Source organism: Contarinia nasturtii, unplaced genomic scaffold (genome assembly GCF_009176525.2).
Source record: "Contarinia nasturtii isolate CC-2019 unplaced genomic scaffold, AAFC_CNas_1.1 Cnas_scaffold_2228, whole genome shotgun sequence".
NCBI classification, from domain to species: Eukaryota; Metazoa; Arthropoda; class Insecta; order Diptera; family Cecidomyiidae; genus Contarinia; species Contarinia nasturtii.
In genome coordinates, this window is record NW_022199551.1 from 168,051 (window position 1) to 189,958 (window position 21,908).

The 21,908-nt window shown below is 35.3% G+C and overlaps 4 protein-coding genes across 9 annotated transcripts; 1 reads left to right on the forward strand and 3 right to left on the reverse strand.

Moving 5' to 3' along the window:
* Window positions 1-728: 728 nt before the first annotated feature.
* LOC116348017 (sortilin-related receptor-like) lies at window positions 729-14,172 on the reverse strand. 3 transcript variants are annotated; one of them, XM_031778865.1, is made up of 20 exons: window positions 14,095-14,172; window positions 13,270-13,868; window positions 9,139-9,405; window positions 8,544-8,699; window positions 8,336-8,465; window positions 8,052-8,263; window positions 7,801-7,982; window positions 7,109-7,723; window positions 6,708-6,790; window positions 5,651-6,578; window positions 5,398-5,576; window positions 4,999-5,328; window positions 4,814-4,939; window positions 4,495-4,739; window positions 4,318-4,423; window positions 4,058-4,228; window positions 3,707-3,985; window positions 1,893-3,630; window positions 1,654-1,825; window positions 729-1,584 (listed from the first exon to the last, which is right to left on the reverse strand). In XM_031778865.1, the coding sequence occupies exons 2-20, from the start codon at window positions 13,585-13,587 to the stop codon at window positions 1,243-1,245; spliced, it is 6,579 nt and encodes a 2,192-aa protein (XP_031634725.1). In that variant the 5' UTR covers window positions 13,588-13,868; window positions 14,095-14,172; the 3' UTR covers window positions 729-1,242. The 3 variants fall into 3 exon arrangements, with proteins under 3 accessions (XP_031634725.1, XP_031634724.1, XP_031634726.1); XM_031778864.1 differs by having other exon boundaries at window positions 13,982-14,160; XM_031778866.1 differs by lacking the exon at window positions 14,095-14,172 and adding an exon at window positions 14,063-14,079.
* Window positions 14,173-14,399: 227 nt separating this feature from the next.
* LOC116348003 (nucleolar protein dao-5-like) lies at window positions 14,400-16,653 on the forward strand. 2 transcript variants are annotated; one of them, XM_031778846.1, is made up of 4 exons: window positions 14,400-15,172; window positions 15,243-15,509; window positions 15,588-15,884; window positions 15,979-16,653. In XM_031778846.1, exons 1-4 carry the CDS (start codon window positions 14,569-14,571, stop codon window positions 16,467-16,469), a joined length of 1,659 nt encoding a protein of 552 aa, XP_031634706.1. In that variant the 5' UTR covers window positions 14,400-14,568; the 3' UTR covers window positions 16,470-16,653. The 2 variants fall into 2 exon arrangements, with proteins under 2 accessions (XP_031634706.1, XP_031634707.1); XM_031778847.1 differs by having other exon boundaries at window positions 15,264-15,509.
* Window positions 16,654-16,855: 202 nt separating this feature from the next.
* LOC116347993 (stress-associated endoplasmic reticulum protein 2) lies at window positions 16,856-18,879 on the reverse strand. Its single transcript, XM_031778833.1, has 3 exons — window positions 18,743-18,879; window positions 18,333-18,507; window positions 16,856-17,526 (listed from the first exon to the last, which is right to left on the reverse strand). Exons 2-3 carry the CDS (start codon window positions 18,414-18,416, stop codon window positions 17,416-17,418), a joined length of 195 nt encoding a protein of 64 aa, XP_031634693.1. The 5' UTR covers window positions 18,417-18,507; window positions 18,743-18,879; the 3' UTR covers window positions 16,856-17,415.
* A 254-nt stretch (window positions 18,880-19,133) lies between these two features.
* LOC116347995 (3-methyl-2-oxobutanoate hydroxymethyltransferase-like) lies at window positions 19,134-21,589 on the reverse strand. Of its 3 annotated transcripts, none has more exons than XM_031778835.1 (3): window positions 21,465-21,589; window positions 19,443-20,396; window positions 19,134-19,330 (listed from the first exon to the last, which is right to left on the reverse strand). In XM_031778835.1, the coding sequence occupies exon 2, from the start codon at window positions 20,266-20,268 to the stop codon at window positions 19,471-19,473; it is 798 nt and encodes a 265-aa protein (XP_031634695.1). In that variant the 5' UTR covers window positions 20,269-20,396; window positions 21,465-21,589; the 3' UTR covers window positions 19,134-19,330; window positions 19,443-19,470. The 3 variants fall into 3 exon arrangements, with proteins under 3 accessions (XP_031634695.1, XP_031634697.1, XP_031634696.1); XM_031778837.1 differs by having other exon boundaries at window positions 19,443-20,277; window positions 21,465-21,581; XM_031778836.1 differs by having other exon boundaries at window positions 19,443-20,301; window positions 21,465-21,575.
* Window positions 21,590-21,908: the final 319 nt, after the last annotated feature.

The window sequence follows — 21,908 nt, forward strand, 5'->3', positions numbered from 1 at the left end:
TGATAATGGGGTAAGTGGCGACTTTATACCGCATCTGGGTTTTAATGTGTGCAAATGAAGACTATCAACTAATTAATAACCGACTTGTTTTTTTTTATTTGTTTGTTTTAATTGCGTCGATTCGTCCAAATTCGCTACATGGTTCAGATTAATATATTCCAGTGACCGGTTCGCGCATATTTCTATGCTTGCCTAAATATGCTAGGTAGCATAGATATCCCAAGCATAGCCGCAAACGCAACCGACGCATCGCCGTTCACTCTATATGAACAATACACATATTCGTTTATGCAGACGACCGTGCGCATACAATATAGCTCGAATCGAATGGCGACGGGTGCGTTGCGGCTTGCGTCTCCGCTATGCTTAGCATAGCTATCAGGCATAGAAATATGCGCGAACCGGTCACTGATATATTCCATCCGATCAAATGAGGTCATCTACTATTTTTATAAAGAGAAGAGAATGAATTTTTTGATTTGTGTCTTTTCAAATTCCCTATTCATACGAATAGCCACTGAACTCGGGCGGATGCTCCCTATCATTACCCAGTAACCTATACAGTTACATATTATCAACGGGCATGCCCGCGATGTTTGAAAAAATTTGAGAGAAGAGTATGACTCTTGTTTGAGTTTTTGCAATTATATTTACCTATTGAATACCACTATTTCGATGAAACCATTTTAAATATTTATAAAAAACGAGTTCAAATAAAACACAAGCGATCAATAGTAGCAATGTTAATTTTGATTTCAGTCAAAATATTTATTAAACTTGTTGGTTTGAAATTGTAAAAATGAAAATAATATTTCTTCTCTTTTTCAGCGGTTCGTTCGACTTTACATGTTAATGTGTGTATGTGTGTTTTTTTTTGTTTATCAAGATCACTCAATATTGTTCTTCATCTAACTTATGTCTTTCTATGCATGGTTCAAACCGTTCTCGTAAAAACATCAGCCTTCATTGTTCTGCAAATACCTTTCATATCAATTCTAAAATAATTATATCTTAAATGAATCCATGCCATTTTTTCACAATCCATATTATTTGCTACTTAATATAAATGTATAAATAAAAAAATTATCTACAATTTCACATTTGGAAACACAACGCCATTTCAATCGTCTTCTGCAAACGTTCAATCAATTATACTGGTTTTCATTTAATTATTTCTGTTCTTTTCATCCTATCAAGTGTTTTGGCAATTTAAAAACAAAAAACAAAGTCTATGCCTTAAAATTACGTTAATACGAGCGGTTCGTCGTCATCAAAACGAGGCATATCGTCAATATTATCCTCACGACTGTTGTGATGATGATGATGTGGATGATCATCCTCGTCACCTCCGATTCTGGTGGTACCAGTTTTGGTGTCATAATGTGAATTGGCAAATCGAGAGAAATTATTGGATAGTCTTCGATGGCGACGCACCATATAAAAGACAACTCCTCCCATTGCAATCACAAGAATCATTGGTAAGATCACCATCCATGCAGATGATTTAGTTGGTAGCATATTCAATAACCACGCATCTGGTTGCACCTCAATATGCTCGATTTCGTGAATTGGCGAAAAGAATCCCTAGGAGGAAGCGAAACAATATTAAAATCATGATTTTAGCTTAGTGAAAAAAAAAGTAACTTGACATACCTGTTGGGTTCTCAAACGAACGCCCATGGTAAATGTTTTGCCAGCAGCTATACTGCCACCAAGATCCTGAGGATTTATCAATGCTGGTGGCTCTTTTACTTTGGTTCTTATTATTGGAGTCACTGAGTCATTCAATACAAGGCCAGGAACCACAATCACTTCATAATAATATCTGAAATGAAATTGCACGATTAGTAATGTGAATTAAATGAATGATGTTGACTTTTCAAGTGACTTACTTTTGCTTGTCGTTATTATCATGCCAGTATACAACGTATGTGCCATTCTTTTCTGGAAAAACTTTGAGCTGACTAACCGGTGGTAGTGAGGGGGCATGTATTTTAATTGTGATTGGTTCGGCATTCGTTGCATTTGTTGAAATACTTATATTGTATACAGCTCCATCGGGAATATCCTTAATTTTATGTGTTATAGTTTTGGTTCCTTTACGTAATACTTCCATAGAATTGGTTGTGTTTGTTATTGTTTCAGTCATTGTGATGATATATGATGGCGGATATTTGCCCAACAATGCGCAATTGTGTTCCCATGTCAATTCAATTTCATGTTGTTCCTTATTCATTGTTGCTTTGACATTGCGCGGTGGTTTTCTTTCGTTATATTTGGTTTGATAAATCTTTGGCGATGCTAATGGTCCGGGTCCTTTTGGTCCAACAATGCCAACGCTTATCAAATACGATTCGCATGGCATTAAATTGTCAAGTATGACCTCAAGTGATTGTGTGGTAAGTCTCACTTTTTCGTGTAATTCATCGAATGATACACCATAGTAAATGCCATATGTTATATTTTTGAATGAAACATTTGGTGCGGACCATTTTAATTCTGGTATATCATTTTTATCGGTGATATTCAACGATTTGATTTCTGGCAATGGTGTTCCAGGTAGGACGCTTGATATAGAAGTCGGTCTTCCGAAGAAATTCTTCTTGAAACCAGACACTTTAATGTTGATATTGACTCCTTGCACCAAATTTGTTACTTTGAAATCGGTTTTGGTGGTTGTTTCTGGCTTAAGCTTTGGATAATTTTGCGGTAACATTGTTTGAATTGAATAACCATCAACGCCTTTGATTTCATTCCAAGCGAATTCGATACTATCGAGACCAATGTGTGTCACATGTAATCCAGTCAAACGATCCATATCCGAAGCCGAATCGAACGTTAAACGTACCAAGAGTGAACTTGGCGATTCATTCTTTGTATTACGTGCACGCACCCAATATTCATATGTTGTGTTTGGCTCAAAGTTTGATTCCAACACAATGACATGTTCAGTCGGGCTGACCTTCACCGAGTTTGCCGAATTCACGCTGATCGTTGCAGCTCGATAGTAAACGGTATATTCTTTTAGTATGCCACTCGTTCGGAGCGGTGGATCCCATGAAATTTGAACACGTGATGAATTCAGTTGGGTTACATTCACGTTGAGCGGTTCACTCGGTATACCTTCTTGTGTTGTTATATTGATGTATACATAGGGTGGATCGACATGATCACTATTCTTTAGACGCACATAGACAGTTATATTATAAGTTGTGTATGGCACTAAATTTTCGAAGCGATGTTGGGTATTCTCAATCCATGTTGAATGATTCGACCAGTTATCTTCATTGGCCAATGAAATCGATGGAAGATATTCGAATTTCTGTGATGCGGCACCATTTCTTGGCATATACCAGAATATTAAAAAGCTGTTGGCGGTCATTGTTCGCTTGTTCGGGAACAAATAGCTGATTTGATAGTAACGATTTGATGTTCCATTGCAATCTGCCTCGTCATCATAGGCAAAGCAATCAACCTTTCCGTCGCACAGTTTCGATTGTGGCAAACAAATATTATCGTTGATGCACAAAAAGTAGCCCGGTCGACAAAGGATCGTTTCATTTTTCTCTGGAATTCTTGGTGTTTGTTTGCAATTAAGCTCATCACTTCCATCGACACAGTGAGTTATTCCTATTTTCAGAGAAGAGAGTAATTTATACTAGGTGATGCGGGAAAAGTAACAAGTAGACAAATATGTTTCTCTTACCATCGCAATACTTAATACGATCCAAGCAAACGCCATCACTTCGGCATCTGAATTTATCTTTGCCACAAGACGGTTTCGGACAATTTGTTTCGTCTTCGCCGGATAAACAATCTTCAAATCCGTCGCACACGTACGATTTTGAGATACACCGTTTGTTATCACACATAAATTGATTTTTGAGACAAATTTCGGTCTCTATCGGCTCATCGATTGAACTTATTGGTGGCGGCGTTGAAATGTTTGTCGCACAGCCAAGTTCATCGGAATTATCACCACAATCTGAAATCACGATGTTAATATTTTGATCAGCCTGTTGTCTTCAAATAAATGTAAATTGCAAAAAAATCTCACCGTTAACACCATCGCATTTCCACCAATGCGGTACACATCGATCGTTGGCACATTGGAACATCCAATCATGACATGTTGGCATTATATTATCCGTTTGATGATTCTTTTCGGTGGCTGTTGATGTCGTACAATTTTCTTCATCTCGGCCATTGAGACAATCTTTGTCACCATCTATCCGGCATTTAAAAAAAAACAATGTAATTAAAACACACAAAGTACATTTAGAATAAAAAAACACTTGGACTGTTGGGAATACATACCACATTTCCATGTGGAGTAAATGCAACGGCCATCACCACAAGTAAACATCCATTCTTCACATGCTTTATTTTCGCATGCATCTTCGTCGCTTCCGTCGGTACAATCCTGATGTTGGCGAAACAATGTTTGATTAATATTTTTATACCCATAAAATCACACGCGTCATCTACACTTACATGTTCATTGTCACAGAGCCACGAATGTGGAATACATTGATGTGAGGATTTGCATGTAAATTCATCCGGTTTGCATGTAATCGATGGTGTTTTTGTACAGTTTCTCTCATCAGATCCGTCTTGACAGTCATCCTCCGAATCGCAACGCCAAATTAAATTGATGCATCGGCCATTGCTGCATTTAAACTCATCGGACTTGCAATCTTCGAATGAGCATGCACCCTCATCACTCCCATCTTGGCAGTCTGCAAATGGGAGAGAGAGAGAGAGATGAAAACATGTTTAGAGGACACATTAGACTTTTAGAATTTCAACTTACCATTGTCGTGATCACATTTGAAGTAGTCTGGAATGCATTTATTATCCGATTTGCATTGGAACATGTGTGGCAAGCATGGATTTTTCGACGATGGACAGATCAATTCGTCTGAATAGTCGCCACAATCTGAAATTTTTCAAATGAAATTATTAAATATTTCTTTTGTAAATTCACATTGTATTTACCATCATCTCCATCACATCGGTATATGTTTGGAATGCATAATTTGTTTGTGCATGCGAAAAATCCGGTAGCACAGGTGTTTGATTGTTGTGGGCATGTTTTGTTTCCAGGTTGCATTGAACCGGGACACAAGCATTCACCATTCGTAGTCAAAGTCATGCCATCGGGACAGATACATGCAAGATTCTTCATTGGTGCTCCAACACACATATGAGAGCATTTAGTCGAATTTGTACATGCATTCGTTCCGATTTGTATACCATGACCGTACACTTTTATGTCCATCAAACTTGTCATATTTTCGGCTATTGGGAAAATCTGAATGCCCAGATCTAAAATGACATGAATGGTTTTCAGTTAGTTTGCTGTTATATGATGAATAACGACCATGTTTAATATACCTTTATCTGCGGAAAAGATAGCGTTTATCTTCCAATCGTCCCAATACATGAGATGCTTATACACGGCCACCGCAAACGGATGTGAAGCGCGTGAATCTTCCTTTAATACTTTTGTAAAGAATTTTCCATTTAGATCGCAGCTTCCGATGTAATCCATCGATGCATCGACCCAGTAAACACTGTGCCAACAAACATAGAAAATGTATTAAAATTCATTTTGGTAATGTTTATCTTGATAAAAAAATATTCTTACCGATCAACTGAAAAATCGATGGTAATTCCATTTGGCCAAACAACATCTCGCTTAGAGAAAAGAACCATCTTATTTGATCCATCCAAATTGGCACGACTTATCGATGGATTGTTGAAACTCCAATCCGTCCAGAATAAGTAGCCTTCTATTGGATGGACGACAATGCCTCTGGGCTTTGGTAGTTTTTCGATGATGGTTTTGCGAATGCGTGGCTTCGATGTTGACGTACTCAACGCTTCGATTTTAAAACGCGTACCATCGACAAAGAACAACAGTTCAGATATCCAATCGTAAGACATTCCTTCAACCGATGACAAACCCGATTCGGCTAAGATTTCAACCGAACGATTTCCATTGAAACATTGCCTTCCAATTTCATCGGTTTGAATATCAGCCCAGAATACACAATTGTTCTTCAAATCAAATTCAATGGCGATGACATTTTTCAATCCAACAACTGGCAACACCTCTTTTCTTCCGTTCAACAATGAAATTCGGGAAATTTTATCGCGTTGTGCAATGATGAGAAAATCATCTGGCTGCGAAATTGGGCAAGGAATTGATGCCGGCATGTATTGATCTATGAAACCATCAAAGCAAACGTCACCTTCGATTTTCCGATAGCCTTTTGTGCGTTTATAAAATTCGCCGGGTTTGCATGTGTCGGGCACCTTGAAAATGTCATCAGGCACAACAGATCGATTGCGCATACATGGTGAATTTGAATTTAATCGCGAGAAGCCATAATCGCATTCGAAATCCCACGAACTACATTTACAAATTTCCGTTCGTTCAGGGCGATTGTAATCATGACCATTGTAACATTTCGAATGTGCGGCACGCCTATGATATGATTCCTGTTTGCCCAAGATACATGGTACAAGCGATTCGCCGGGATTCAAAAAGGATCCAGGGCTCCAATACTTGTCTAGAAAAAAGATATACAAAGAGATAAAATATAATGACTGTATTTAAGAGATACAATATAGTATTGTGCGTAAATTTTTCGACCACTGTCGCACAGTGATATATAATATATATTGCGTAAGAAACTCACAATCATCTGTTGTGCAGTTAGATGTGAAGGCATTTCTCAGCTCGATCTTCAGGATTAGCCACTTGTGTTCATCAGGAAGAGATCTAAGGCAAAAATAATTTCCGGTATTATACAAATAGAACAGATATGTAAAAAAAACACTTGAGTGAATCAAAAAATCAAATTTCGTCGATTGAAATCACTGTGATAACATTTTGAAGTCATGAAATGGAAACAACATTTACTCAAAAATGTGACTTCAGAGGGGAATTACTAGATCAAAAGATTTGTTCAAATGACCCAAGTTTTCAAAACGAAGTAGGAGGCTTGACTATACTCGAGCTGTACTACAACGCCTGATAGGTCACCCCTCTCGGAAATTTCATGTCTTCAAAATGTTACTGACACAAATATTTTATTACCCAAATAGTGTGAATTCGGTGGAATTGGCATTGGGTTCGGTCATCAAGCCATAGACTTTCAAATTATCTGCATGAAATTCATGTGGTACCCATGTTTCACCTTCATCCGTTGAATATAAAATTTCATTTGTTTCGCCTTTCGATTTGAAGTATTTGACGGCAACTAAAATGCCACCATGATCGCCATAATTGAAGAAATAATAGTTGCGCAAAATTTGTGTCCACGTTTGGCCAGCATCACGTGAAATAAATACACACGGATGCCCTTTGAGGCTTTTTCCAACGACTCCGGTGGCCATTATTACACCTGGCGCTGTTTTTGAGCTCATAATCGTCACAGAACGCGTCACCGGATACAGTTGACTAAATTTTTGCGATAAATGAAGGCTACACTTCGTACAGTTAATCGGTTGACCTTCATTGTCGACAGTGGGCGCTTGAATTACTTTCCAACTATTGCCATGATCGAAAGTTATGACCGACACTAAATGTTCTGGCCCAATTGAACTGTATGTCTTCAAACCACTTGGTTGCAAACTGATTTTCGATGCAATATAGATGCCACGAATACCTTCGACTTTATACAAATCGGTGAATGCTTCGTCAGAAGTTTGTCTGTTTCAATCGAAGAAAGAGAAATTGATTAATTTCGACGCAATATATTTCGAATGCAAGAATTTAATGGTGCTTACGTTAACCAACTCTGTTTCCATGTCAGATCCGGAACGTATGAGAAAATTTGTTCCAAACTTGGCATAAATCGAATTTTTGTCATCGCTGAATCCGATTCGGACACGTACAAATGTGCAGTTGTGTCTGTATGGATGGCCGAAATCATGATTCGTCTACCTTCTACGTCAGCTATATGGAAACCCTGAAATGATAAATAGTTTCGTTATAGAAAATCGTTTTAACATTGAACATTGCTTTGATTTTGGTTTACCTTAATTTCGAGTTCAGTCTGGAAGTCGGCTTTCACGAACGGTCCTCGTCGATACGAAATGAAGAGTTGTGTGTTATTTGGTACTTTTCGTGTGGCAAACATGAAATCTTTTTTAATATGGAAATCTTGTACATTTTCAATGAGCAAATTGAACTTTTTCGGTTCATTTGTTAGTAATTGCCCTGCATTCATAAAAATCACCGATGATGAATCTGAAAACGAACAAAAACCAGTCGAAAATGTCAATTAATTTCACATTCGATAAAAACGCAATTTATAATTACTTGTTGGGTCTTTGCGTTCAACGTATAAATGAACCGGCATATTAGCGTCATTGGACGATGACCATGAAAACGATTTCACGAATGACTGCAACATTGTGAATGTCTCGCCAAAATCAACGGTATAGTAAAGCTGTACAAAAAATGCAGTTAGACGTATTTTTGTTATGCTTTTGATTGATTTAACTGAATGTTGGCGAGTTTAACTTACAGTATGATCGGTTTTATCTAATACAAGGAATGTACGCGAATCATGTTCATAGAATGAGACCTCCGATGGTGTAAAGTTCAACATGCGTTGTTGAATTGTTTTTCCAGAATCGACATTCGTAAATATTGCTTTATTTCTTGGATCGGTGAAAACAATCTATAAATAGGGATTGAATGAATAAAAAAAACAGAACATTTGATTATTTGCAGTGAAAAAGTGATAACAACGATTCAAAGCAATTTGTTGCAATGCGGAATAATTTGAATATTTGCTTATACATATTGCGAAATGATCAAACATTGGAACAGCTTTCATTTAAAATTCCTTCAACTTTATTTTCGGCTTGGAATCTGTTATACTCAATTTCATGTTGCCTCTCCATCACTTGAACAAACAGATAATTGCTTTTTCTTATACGCTATGAACCAGATACACGCAGCGTGTAACACGCTCATCGCTACTGAGAATGGTTTCGTTGTTTAAAATAATAATCTGAATGCACTAGTGCCACAATGCACTTAAACTTAAAACTTGAATTAATCCAAATTGAAGCACTTAAATGTGCTCGTCGGTGGCTCGTCGATTTTGAACTTACCGTATTATAACGTGGATGCGTTGTAAATTGATCGACTGTTGAATTCACCAAATTGCCAGCGGTGTCGTTGATTTGGAACATGTACGATTTGTCCTCAAATGAATTGCCATTGTTATACGAAATGTAAACGGATGATGGAGCTGGCGCTGATTTAATGTCCTCCGCTGGACCGGGTGGTGGTTCTCGTGCCAAACACAGCATAACATTCGTTCCTTCGCCCAACCAATGCACCATCAGTTGAGCATGTGAGTCATTCAGTTGATTCATCTAGATAAGAGATGGAAAAAGATTGAATGAGACATAAATCAACCTTGTTAAGCATATTTGTTCATAATACATAAACGAACTAAACAAAATAAAGCGGCAAACATCATAATATCCCTTCATCAAAAGTATACATACACTGTCACACCATATTTACTTGCAGGAAACGATTTTTTCCATACTTTTTCAATTAAGATAAATAAAACTATACTTGAGTATCAACAAAATTGCCCATTGCTCTTGTTTTAGTTGTTGAACTTTAGTTAAATGCGGTTGTATCATGGCAATTTTATCGGTTGAAGTCAGGGCAAAAATACACATATAGTGCAACGTTTCGCGTTCTTTCTTCGCAGAATTGATAAGAAATATTGAACTCTTTTTTTATCGTTCACATAAATGGTGATATATATTCACAAACTTTTGAGTCACATGATAGAATCGGCCAAACATTCATTTTCATACTGATGAATTTGACTTGCAATTATTAAGACAGAAAAAAAAAACATTTCGTTGACGAAGCACTTTTTTTGTATTGACATTTATTGGAAATGATTTCACTAGTAGATAAGAAAACCAATTTGCGTGTAAGCGTTAAAAATTGTAGATAAATCAACTTCGCAGTAAGGGAAAACCCCGACTTTTTCTTTTGAATATATAATGTGGTGTTGAAGAAATGCATTAATTTTGATTTGCGTTGATGGCATATTTACTAGCTTATGCTGTCAATCTGTTTATATTTTCTTAGAATGGTTTTTGCTCTATTGCATAGAAATTTGATTTCTAACATTGATTGAGAAATTCTGAATCGTTCGGTGAACTCGAAAATTGGCAAAAACATTCCTTGGTTTTTTTAAGAGTATTTTTCGATTAAGCAAAAAACTTTTGTCGATAATCCAACGAAATACAGTTTGAATCAAGGCTTGATAATGTATGCTTGATATGACTTTCTACGCGTATTATTACAAATGTGATTAGCGGTATTTCACCGATAATACGCAAAAAGACATATATGACTCGAATTCTCAAAATTCTATGATGAATGACGACACTTTCGCTGATATTCAAACAACCAAACTTTCCGATTGTTTACTTAGTCGTTCATTAGAATAGATGGCTGTATTTCTTTGAAATCATATTTTTTCTTAAATTTCGAAGAAATTAATATTTTCATGCGTCGCCTATACGTACAGTTTGATACATATTATCGAAAGTGCATTTCCGCCCAAAAACAAACAACGAATGAAGTAAACGTCGAACTGTGTCAGATCCGGTGAATAGAAAGAAAAATGTCCAAAAATCAAATTTGATATTTATTGCTCGGTTTATATTCATGTCGATGTGGTTTTTATTTTTAAACGGCAGCACTGAAAACAATGGAACAAACAATCAATAAACACATAGAGAAATGGTTCTGACGACCTAATGAACCATTTATTCATTGCATCGGAATATGCATTGCATGACAATAGAATATGTGTTCGTATTGTTGTTCGTGTATTTGCTGGTCAAGGGATTTATATTAAAACATTTTGTGTAATTGTAGATAGTGGTCGACATTTGCCCACATTTGTCGTTAATTCAATAAAATGGAGTCGACACGAAGCTATAACATCATATATAGGGAAAGATATATAGGCATTATCTCCGCCTGCACCACTTGGAATCGATACCATTTATTTTGGAATCTTTTGTCCAGTTAATCAAATCGTGTCTAAGAAATAGGGCTGAAGAAAATACAATAGGCTGCTAATATCGTATATTGAAAATGTTTGCAAACGTTGATTGATTTTGCAGCAAGACAATGAAACTATATAATTTGGTAGCTTTCGATTTGTACAGCATTAATGAGTGTATGCTTTAACGAATGTTTGTTCATTTTTAACGTAAGATATCTAGATGATGCTTGAATTTTGCCATCTAAAGAAGATAGCTTGATATTTTTATTTGATGTTTTGCTTCTGACACAATTTCTCTAATAAAATTGGTTTTTATCGCTTGACATTGAGATAAGGCTGGGTAATTTTAAATATAAATTGTGGTTATCGGATATCAATACATACTTGAAATGATATAACTCAGACAGACAATGAATTGAACGTTGTTTGTTGTGGTATAAATGTTGTTTTTATTATTTGAAATATCATAACATGTGAAGGAAGAGTAATTTTCTTTTATGAAAATAAACACGTCTCAAATAATAATAAATTAAAAAAACAGAATGTCAATTTGCACTGAAAGTCGATTAAGAGAACTAGTTGATGTTGTCACAAACACATTAAAGTTCAATGAATGCAATGCGACAAAAAAAAAAGACTCGTTGGAATAAGTTATTAATGCAAATTGTATGCAAATCGAACCTCAGACAACAATTGCATATATTTTCTCTTCTTGGCGAGATAATTGAATCGCAAATATCTTGCTGTCGTATGATTTTCTCTTTTTTTGTGTCGTGGCAAGAAATGACGACTTCTCTTTCAATCGAAATAGCTCACATTCGATGTTATTGATCGAAACATTTATTTGCTAAAGAGTAGAAGTGGAATCTTTATTTTAATAAAACAAATATCTATCACCGCTTGACTAGTTGTTGATTAGATTTGAAAATGGTTAAGTACGACAGTGACATCAAAACGAATTGCGATGAATAAAATCACTATTTTGATCGACATTAAATGTAAACACTTTTCATCAAGTTGAATAGCATTTATAAATGTATTGTAGTGATCGATGAACATCTTCTATAAACTTCTTAATAAATATGGTACATATGTCATGGAAATAGCGTAGAAGTTTAACAAACAAATGTATTGCTTACACTTTTGATAATTAAAAATCAATTTTAAATGTCAGTTGATCACATTTAGTTTCCAAAGAATCAAAATAGATTTGAATACTTGCATTGACCTCTGACAGCTGATTCATTATTGTAGATTCAACGAATCGCATAAGCATTCGGTGTTTGAAAAAATAGATACGAATCGCTTTATTCTCTCTCTCTCTTTCTACTGACCCGAACCTGTTTTTATTTGTGATACAAATCAAAGTCAACACTTGCTCAATATACATGCAATCGGCTCAATTCAAACTGGCTCATTCTTCCTGTCGTGCAATAAAAACGCGTATACAGCGAATGAAATTCAGTTTATAATACTTCTATCATTTGAATAATCACTCACCCTGATTTTCAATGTGATATGAAAGTAGAAATGGACTTTGATACAAAAATATGTCGACAAGAAAAAAAAAATGCCATTGCTTTGTCGATGTCAAAATTGAGCCATGTTCTAAATTTATGCCAAAGAAAGTGTTCCAAGTAATGAAAATCAAGAGATACGCAATTTCACTCGCTGTCGGCTATCACAGATATATATATAATATGAATACAGATTAATGACGGCATTGATCAATTTAGTCAATTCGGCAAAATGGCAAAATGACAAAATAGTAACAAATAACAGTTTTGTTGGCGACATTCGGCGACATTCTGCGGTTTTTATTTCTTCTGTTTTTGGTGTAGGCTTGCAAAATATTTGCACACACGCTTCAAATGAGTGACAACGTGAGAGCTATCCACCTGCAATTGGCTTGAATAACACATGACTCACATATATAAAATTGAGTCGCAAAATGCTGTGCCTTTGTTCGAAACGAAATGTCGCATAATTCATATCAATTTCGTTCACTTATGGAGTTTGATTCAATTTGATGTTTATTATTTTATTTTTATTTTTTTTCAAAAAGAAAATTGATGCATTTCCTTTTAATCGACATCATATAAAAACGTTAATGTCATGATGGAAGCAGAAGACGAAAAAAAAAAAACAGAAACGACGAAATGAAGTTATGAAAGGAAATATGATTACTTACCACTGTGGTAATTTTGTTGGTCGTGGTAGTCGTTACATTCACGGTCGATGTACTTGGAGGCTTTTTGGCTGATGTTACTGTGGTTAACGGTGTGTTTTTGGTTGTTGGCGAAGCATTCGCTTCACCGGAGCTCATCTTTACATCTCGTTTGGTACGATGAATAAATGGACCAAACTCCATGGGTGCCATCACATTTGCCGACGATATTTCTTTGTCTGCATGCAACAATTCTGCGGTAAATCCATATCGAGGACTTTGATGGCTCGGCATTATTAACATGCATTGGATGAATAACAACAACGAAATCATTCGTGCCATTTTCGATTTCACTCACTATATTCTTCTCCAACGCAAAGTTCGTCCCTCTGCCGGGCCTCTTTTATCTATCTCACTCACCCACTCTCTGTCTCCCTTGAGTCTATTTAACAAAACTTTTAATTGTGCGATTTGTACAAATCCAAAATTTGTTTTCAATTCAAAAGCACCGTGTACTGCGTCGGCTGCGATGCCCACCAATCCATTGAAAAAATAATGATTTATTTTCGAACCATTAAATGTTTTCGATTGGCATGGATCGTACGATGCAAATTATGTATAAACTATTGAAAAAAAATATCAAAAAAATCACTCCGATATTCAACAAATATGTCAAAAACAAATGAAAGATGAAAAAAAATCACAGTGAATAACAAATGAAGCTGAATGTCTTTACGTTCGAAATTTATATAATTTGAGTTTTTTTTTGTTTTTATTTATCAAAGTTGTTTGTGATGTGTTTTCAACGTATACACACACAAATGAGAATAAAAAAAAATTTCTCTTCACTTTTAATTACGAGTTCTCAACAATGAAACGCCAAATCACTATGTTTGCCCGATCATTGACACTCCGAGAATGACGAACAGAAATAAAAATTTGTTCTAATATCTTCTCGGCGAAATGTGTTTATTTATTAAAAGTGTTTGTGTACGCATGCGTCTTGTGCAAGCGGCATCGGCGAACAGTGTGTTGCCAGCGGTGCTACAGCGAATCTACTATAATTACGTAAATACGTATAATACGTTTCCAGCACTTCGATTCAAATACGAATGTATAATGTGCTTCTTCAACAGCAGTTAACTGGACTGACTTTTTGCGCAAAAAAAAATCGCACTCTCATCACCACAGAATTGCAACGATTCGCCCATTTTGATTTTAGCTCTGTGAGTGTCTGCACGCGTTTTTATATTATTTTATCTAAGTTCAATATTTGTTTGTCTACGTCGATTTTTAAAATTTTGTCAACAATTTTATGATATAATGCCACCACGTAAGGGAAAGAAAGCGGCTCCTAAAAAAGCAGCAACCAAAAGAGGTGCGACCAAAAAAGAAACTTCACCAGAGCGAGATGAAAATGTTGCAATCGATGAAGAAGAACACGAGGTATCTATTCAATCTAACGGTGAATATACCGAAGAGGAATCTAATGCGAACCGTGGAAAGAAAATGCCTGCAAAAAAAGCAGCAATGAAAAAAGAAACCAGAAAAAAAGAACCTTCACCAGACCCAGATGAAAGTGTCATTGAAGAAGATCACGAGGAATCCATTCGATCTAACGGTGAATATTCCGACGAGGAACCTAGTGTGAACCATGGAAAAAAGTCTGGAAAACATTTGAATTTCTCTGAAAATGAAACAGACGAAAAGACTGAAGAGAGTGAATCGGAAGAACAGAACCAATTAAATGCAACACATATAGATGAGACGTCACAAGAGGATGATGAAACGCAATCAGAATCTGATGAACCAATGAAAAAAGGTCCAAACAAAATGGTGTCAGAAAATCCAAATATGCCGTCTTTATTGTCCGAAGATGACGATGACGATGACGAGCAGTATGATTCAAAGCATCAGAATGCCAAAGGTATGTACATCAAATTGTGATTTTAGTCGAAAATGTGCGATAAATTTTGTATTTGTCTTGCAATGTAAAGCATCAATATTTGACACTCCAGATGAACGCCATGATGATGAATCGACCGATGAAGAAAGTGATGATGAAAAACATGTGGTGCCTAAGGTAGCTGTAAAATCCGGCAAGCCAAATGCGAAAGCCAAAGCTACAAAAACAGCGGCAAAACCAGCATCAAGGACCAAAAAAGCTGTCAAAATAGCGGAAACAAATCAGTCAGATGATGAAAAAGATGAAAAACCAGTTCAAAAAATGCCAGCTCGCGCCAATAGAAAGAGAGCCAATCAAGGTAATTGATGATAAACATAAAAAATCGTACTTTCTCAATGTTTCAGGACTTTTTTTTGTGATATGTTATATTTAATAGATGAAGATGTGGATGAAGTAAAGAAGACAAAGGCCGTAAGAGGCGCCAAGGCGAAGCAAGAAGCCAACGTCAAGTCTCAAAGTGAATCGGAACAAGATGAACCACCAAAGAAGATTGACAATACTCGCATAACTCGCAAAAAAATGGCAGCTGAGATCGATGATACGGAGACGGTGAAACGAACAACAAAGAGCGGTAGCACGGTCAAGCCTGCAGCTAAGAAAACAGCAACAGTGGCAAAGAAAACGGCCAAAGAAGTGACTGAGCCAGCGACGAAACCGACAGAAACAATTTCAGGTGAGTTTCCGAATAAAATATGCATCACTATCGTATGAGTATCTCGTTAAAATTGGCAAATTATAAATGGTTTTGAATTTAATTGTCACTATAGATTCGGATGACGTGCAGAATCAGTCCATACATTTGAATATGAAAAAATCATCTACCATTCCTCAGTTCATTACTGGTGCCGTTGAATTATTAGGAAATACAGCTGGAAAGTCGTCTTATAAACATTTGCGAGCCTTTTTGGAGAAAGAAAACTTGTTTGATGTGGAACGACATGAATCAAAAATAAGAAATCAATTGAAAGAAATGTTCGCAGATGGACAAATTGTTCCAGCCAATAAAATAAAAGGCAAACCAAATGTAGCCGTATTATTTAAACTTGGATCGTTGAAAAAGACAAACATGTCATCTCAAAAAAGAAAAAGTATTAAGATGGCAGCCAAAAAGAAAGCTCAGAATGCATCAAAGTCAAAAAAGGCAACAGCAGACGATAAAGTGGCTCCAAAGAAGACAAAAACTACCAAAAAGGCCGAACCTGTTGAGGAATTGGAGGAGTACGATGATGATGATGATGTACCACCGAAAAACCGTTAAAACACAAGTATTTTTATTTATGTCTCAAGCATGTTTTAAAATTTAAATCTCAACTTTTATATTAGAGAAACGATAATAAAAAAATTAAATTAATTGAATTAAATTTTGATAAGAAAAACAAGATGTAAAACGTCGTCCTTTTTGATAATATAAATAAAATCATTTCAACTGAGAAACACGTAAATTGCTTGAGACTTGTTATTTTTTTCAAATACAGACCATGAAACACAGGCTCGATCACAAAATGAAATAAAATTGGTAATTTTTTTATTCTTCGGATGCTTTCGGTTGAATACATTTACAAGGCCAATAAACTGGTATTTTTTTAAATCTTCGGAATTTTCGACATATTTTTACCGTCCATCGTTTTTTAAATGAAACACATATTTTTTTCCGTTTATTTTTCTTCATTTAATTTAATCAATTTTTACTTGGAATATCTTTATCCAGGATTAAAGTATAGTCGAATGTATATTATCCTGCATAATTGCAATGCACATTGTTTTTAAATAGCAAACACACAATTTAACTAACCGAGTTGAAATGAGAAAAAATAGAATATAATTTTGTTTTTGTAAATGCTTTTTGATAAATGTATCTAATGATTTGTTTTTACATAAACAAAGTTCTGTGAACTTTGTGCCTTTGTGCATATATTTTCCGTCTATTGTTGGCATAAAAAAATGTAAATTTGTAATGACAAGGAATTATACAATGATAATACATACAATGAATCCCTCAAAAAAGGCATTACAAATGTGTTTATGTGTTGTGTGCTTGCATTTCGCCCTCTTTGATATAATATAATTATTCATTTATATAAAATTGTAAATCTGGATGCAACATTTTTTTTTTCGTCTCACATGTATGTGTGTATTTTTTTTACATTTATTAATATCTTTACAGTGATTATATTATATAGAATAGGGATTCGGTTAGATTGCAATTACGCGATGCGAATGGATTGGATGATTTGGAATATAGCTGATCCGCAAACAACGAATAAAAACAATGCCAATAGCCAAGGTCCAACTGGATATTGATCTTCCTTATTTTTCTGTAAAAACAAAACAAAACAAAATATCATGCAATTAGTAAAGAGTGAACATTTAAAAAAAATTCAAGTTCATATGAATTATCTGGGAATTAAAAATTTGGTTTTTAATTTCGATTCTGTGTTATTGTTCCATATGTAAAACGAAGTCATCAATAATTTGCCCTTCAAATTGAAAGGAATGCAAATAAAACATTTGAAAAGTAAGCAGAAACACTTGTCTGACGAAAACAACCGAAATTTACAAGTGCGTACGTGTTAAGTTTGCGATTTAAATGAAAACAATACGGTAATTGGATCCATTTTTAACGACGCAATTAGTAAACTGATAGCATCTTGTGCATAAGCCATCAATTCGTTTATTGCGTTCAGCCAATTGCATTTTTTAGGAAAACGAATCAAACTAAATTTCAACGCTTTTGTAGGTGAGCACCCAATATGAAATATATACAATTTAATCTGTTCATTGTCTAAAGAGATAAAATCGGAACAAATTTCGATATGGTACACTTTCAACATTATAACATTCACCTACAACGAAGCATGCTTACACACATGCCATGATATAAACACTCACTCTTACGCATCAGTACATACATACAATACACACGTTCACTGATTACTCCACTAATCACCACAAACGAAAGTTGACACGCAAGCATTCGCCTACTTCCAAAAAATGCATATTATGCAGAAAGAAAGGTAGTATCATTGCAACTGAATCACCAATTCAACATTATCATTTTAAACTTTAAACTTCTATCGCTCGAGATATGGAACAAAGAGGAGATCATTTGACTAATGCTTACCGTTGATTTTGGTACATTTCCTCTTAAGGTGATGTTTTTGCTGGCCTTTTCATTGGCTACTCGCATACGTTGTTTTGGTGCCATTTTCTTAGTTTTTGTCTTCTATTGCAGTTTCAATAAATGCCAAAAAATATGTGATTCCGAGATTCACTCCAAAACTCAAGTGCCGTGAATGCTATGATTTGAAATAAAAAAAAAAATACCAACAAAAACATCAATAATGAGCAACTAAGTGCGTGCGACACACTTTCTACACTATCTGTATTAACAACTACTAGATTTACTTTAACTCAATATTATTATTTAACATTTAGTTTTTTCATTGCATATTACACTAATCTATAAAATGTGATAAAATAAATAAATAGTTCAGTTGAATATATCACTATTTGAACTTAAAATATACATACCTTAGACTGTTTCTGAACAAAACACAACGCGTTCCGTTTACGACTGATGCCGATCAAATGACACTTTGGCCGTCGAGACAATATTATTTTAATGAAACACCGAACCAACCGCATAGAATACAGTGCACACGTAGACGATTGGTGGTGCCACGACTCTATACGACGATACGGCGAATTCAATACTTCTGCCACACAGTCTAGTATGTTCCAGAATTACAATGGCGAAAAAACTACTACTGCAATTCAATTTGATTCAAATTGTTTTCTCTTTTTTATAGTTTTTTTTTTGCCAAAGTATTACTTTCTTTTGGAATAATATGGAGAAGTTCTGAAAAAAGAAATTAAAACCATGTTTAGGCCACTTTTTTCATATTAAGATGTATAAAGATGATTGATAATCAACAAAGCAGGCTTTTATTTCTAATATTCGTACTACGTGAACAACTACATTTACATACATATTCTTAATATATTATAGGAACTGAACCAGTTATGATGTGAATGGATTATTTGAAATAAAGCTGGTCCGCAAACAATGAAAGAAAAACAAAGCTAAGGTCCAACTGGGTATTGATCTTCCTTATTATTCTGTAAAAAGAAACAAATAAAATATGATGCCTTTAGTAAAGAGTGAACATTCTGGAAAAATACAAGTTCATACAAGTATAAATCATCTGAGAATTAAAAATTCCCTACTTACCTCATTCAGGTCGACAATGGTCTAACTTCTATTCATAACTGTATTTGGAAGAGGGAAATGAACCGTCTTTTACGGCGGAAACGTAGCGTACAATGCCGTCTTGAATGCTGGACGCACCTTCCATGAAATTTTTGACAAATTTTGGTGTGCGGCCAGTGATACTAAGACCTAACATATCGTGAAGAACCAACACCTGTCCATCCGTATCAGCACCGGCACCAATACCAATGACCGGCACGCTAACAGCTTCAGTAATGGCCTTACCAAGTGAAGCCGGAACGCACTCCACCACTAATATCGCCGCTCCAGCTATCTCCAGCTTGCGCGCTGTTTCAATTAGCTCAGCAGCTTGCTTCTCGCCTCGTCCCTGAATCTTAAATCCACCAAAAACGTTAACTGACTGCGGTGTAAGGCCGATATGAGCACACACAGGGATGCCATTTCTTGTGAGATGCATTATCGCCTCGCACAGCCACTCACCACCTTCCATCTTCACCATATGCGCACCGGCCTGCATCAGACGTGCACTGCTTTCCAGTGCCTGTTCTAACGATGCATAGGTCATGAAGGACAGATCGCCGATGATAAATCTGCCGCTGTTGCCACGATTAACGCACGCAGTGTGGTAAATCATGTCATCAAGGCGGACGGGAATTGTGTTTTCGAGTCCCTGAATGGTCATTCCCAGGCTGTCACCAATGAGCAATATATCAACGCCTGCATGGGATGCTGTATGAGCAAAAGTCGCGTCATAACAGGTCAACATGGCAATTTTTTCGCCGCGCTGCTTCATGGCTTTGAGGTGTGTCAGTGTGGTGTTGGCCATAATTTGACTCTTTTGAAAAATTGATAATGAATTCTGTAAAATCGACGGTGTTGTATTTACATTGACAGATCAACAAGGGTCGCGCAGCTGGTTTTCTGGCAGCCAACAAATAAAATTGTGCTACAAGTCTTTTATTTAATAAAATAAATAGTTCGGTTGAATATATCATTTGGATGATTTCGTTTCGGGACAAAAGGAGCAGTAAAATTGTACAAATTTGATAGTAATTTTCGATAATTTTGTGTTAGAAAATACGAAAAGAGTAGGAAGATTTCGATTCCTCACACCAAATTTCATTTTTGATATTTTAGTTGTATATTCAATTCCGGATTGAACTGGCAAAAAAGTGTTTCATAGTGTGATTGTGATAAATGTTATTATGTATGTTTTTTTTTTAATTCATCTCAAAATACATCCATTCAATATTGCTGATATTTTAAATCACTTATTATATGAGTTTGAAATGAAAAAAGAGTGAATATGAGTAACTAATAATTATAAGCAGAGATGAACTCATTATCAGTTGACGCTGATGTCAATAGTTCGATAATTCGCAACTGATTATGCGAAAGAGCACACAAAATTGTGACTTTTACATTCAAAAGACTGATGACACTCAATTATTCTCTTTTTTTTGTTTCATGAAACTGTAGCAAAGTAACGAGATAAATAACATTCTCTGTGAAAAGCGGGGGCTACTCTACACTGAATTCATCGGTGATTATAACTTTAACAATCACTTCTATTGATTTTCACTCCAATTGATAAAAATGTCCGCTAATCTCAATTAGCCTGATAAAATCAGCATAGAATAGTCCCTGGTAATTTAATGTTAACAGAAAGAAATTGATTCATGCCAAAAGAAAGTATTAATATCAAGTGAATGAAGAAAGCAAATCGACCACACCGAATAGCCTCCTGTTGCTTTGATTTCATTAAATGTGTGTATTGAATTTTTTTAAAGAAGCACACACATTAATAAATACATACGTTTTTAGCCATAATTAAAATATAAAATCGTACAGAAAAAGAACAAAGAAGTAAAGCAAGATAATAAATCCATACATGAGCATATTTCACTAACAATAAAAAATTCTTTACATCCCAAAAATGTCGAAAATATTGTTCATTTTGTACAGTTTCACTACCCACTTTGTTATTTCTATCAGTTTGTTAAATACATTTCCCATACATACCTTTGATTGTTTCTGAACAAAACTCAAATGTGTTCCGTTTACTACTGATTCCAATCAAATGATACTTTGGCCGTCGAGTTTTGAAACGACACATTAACCGTTAATGAAATACCGAACAAACCGAATATAATACAGTACATACGTACACGAATGGTGGTACTATGACTCTATACGACGATATGGCGAATTCAATACTTATAATTGCTTTCCCTTTTTTGATCAATTTTTTCTGCTAGAATATCATTTTCTTTAGGAAAATAAAAGTGAGAAAAAAATTAAGTCAAAAAATATGTTTTAGTAATTTTTTTCATAAAAAGATATAAAAATGTTTGACAATCGTCAAAGCTCAAAACTCTTTGTTTACATACTAAGTCCCGGCACACTTTATTTTAGTCTATTGCTTGAATTCTATGTGTATTCATAATTTTCGTCAATAACCTCTTC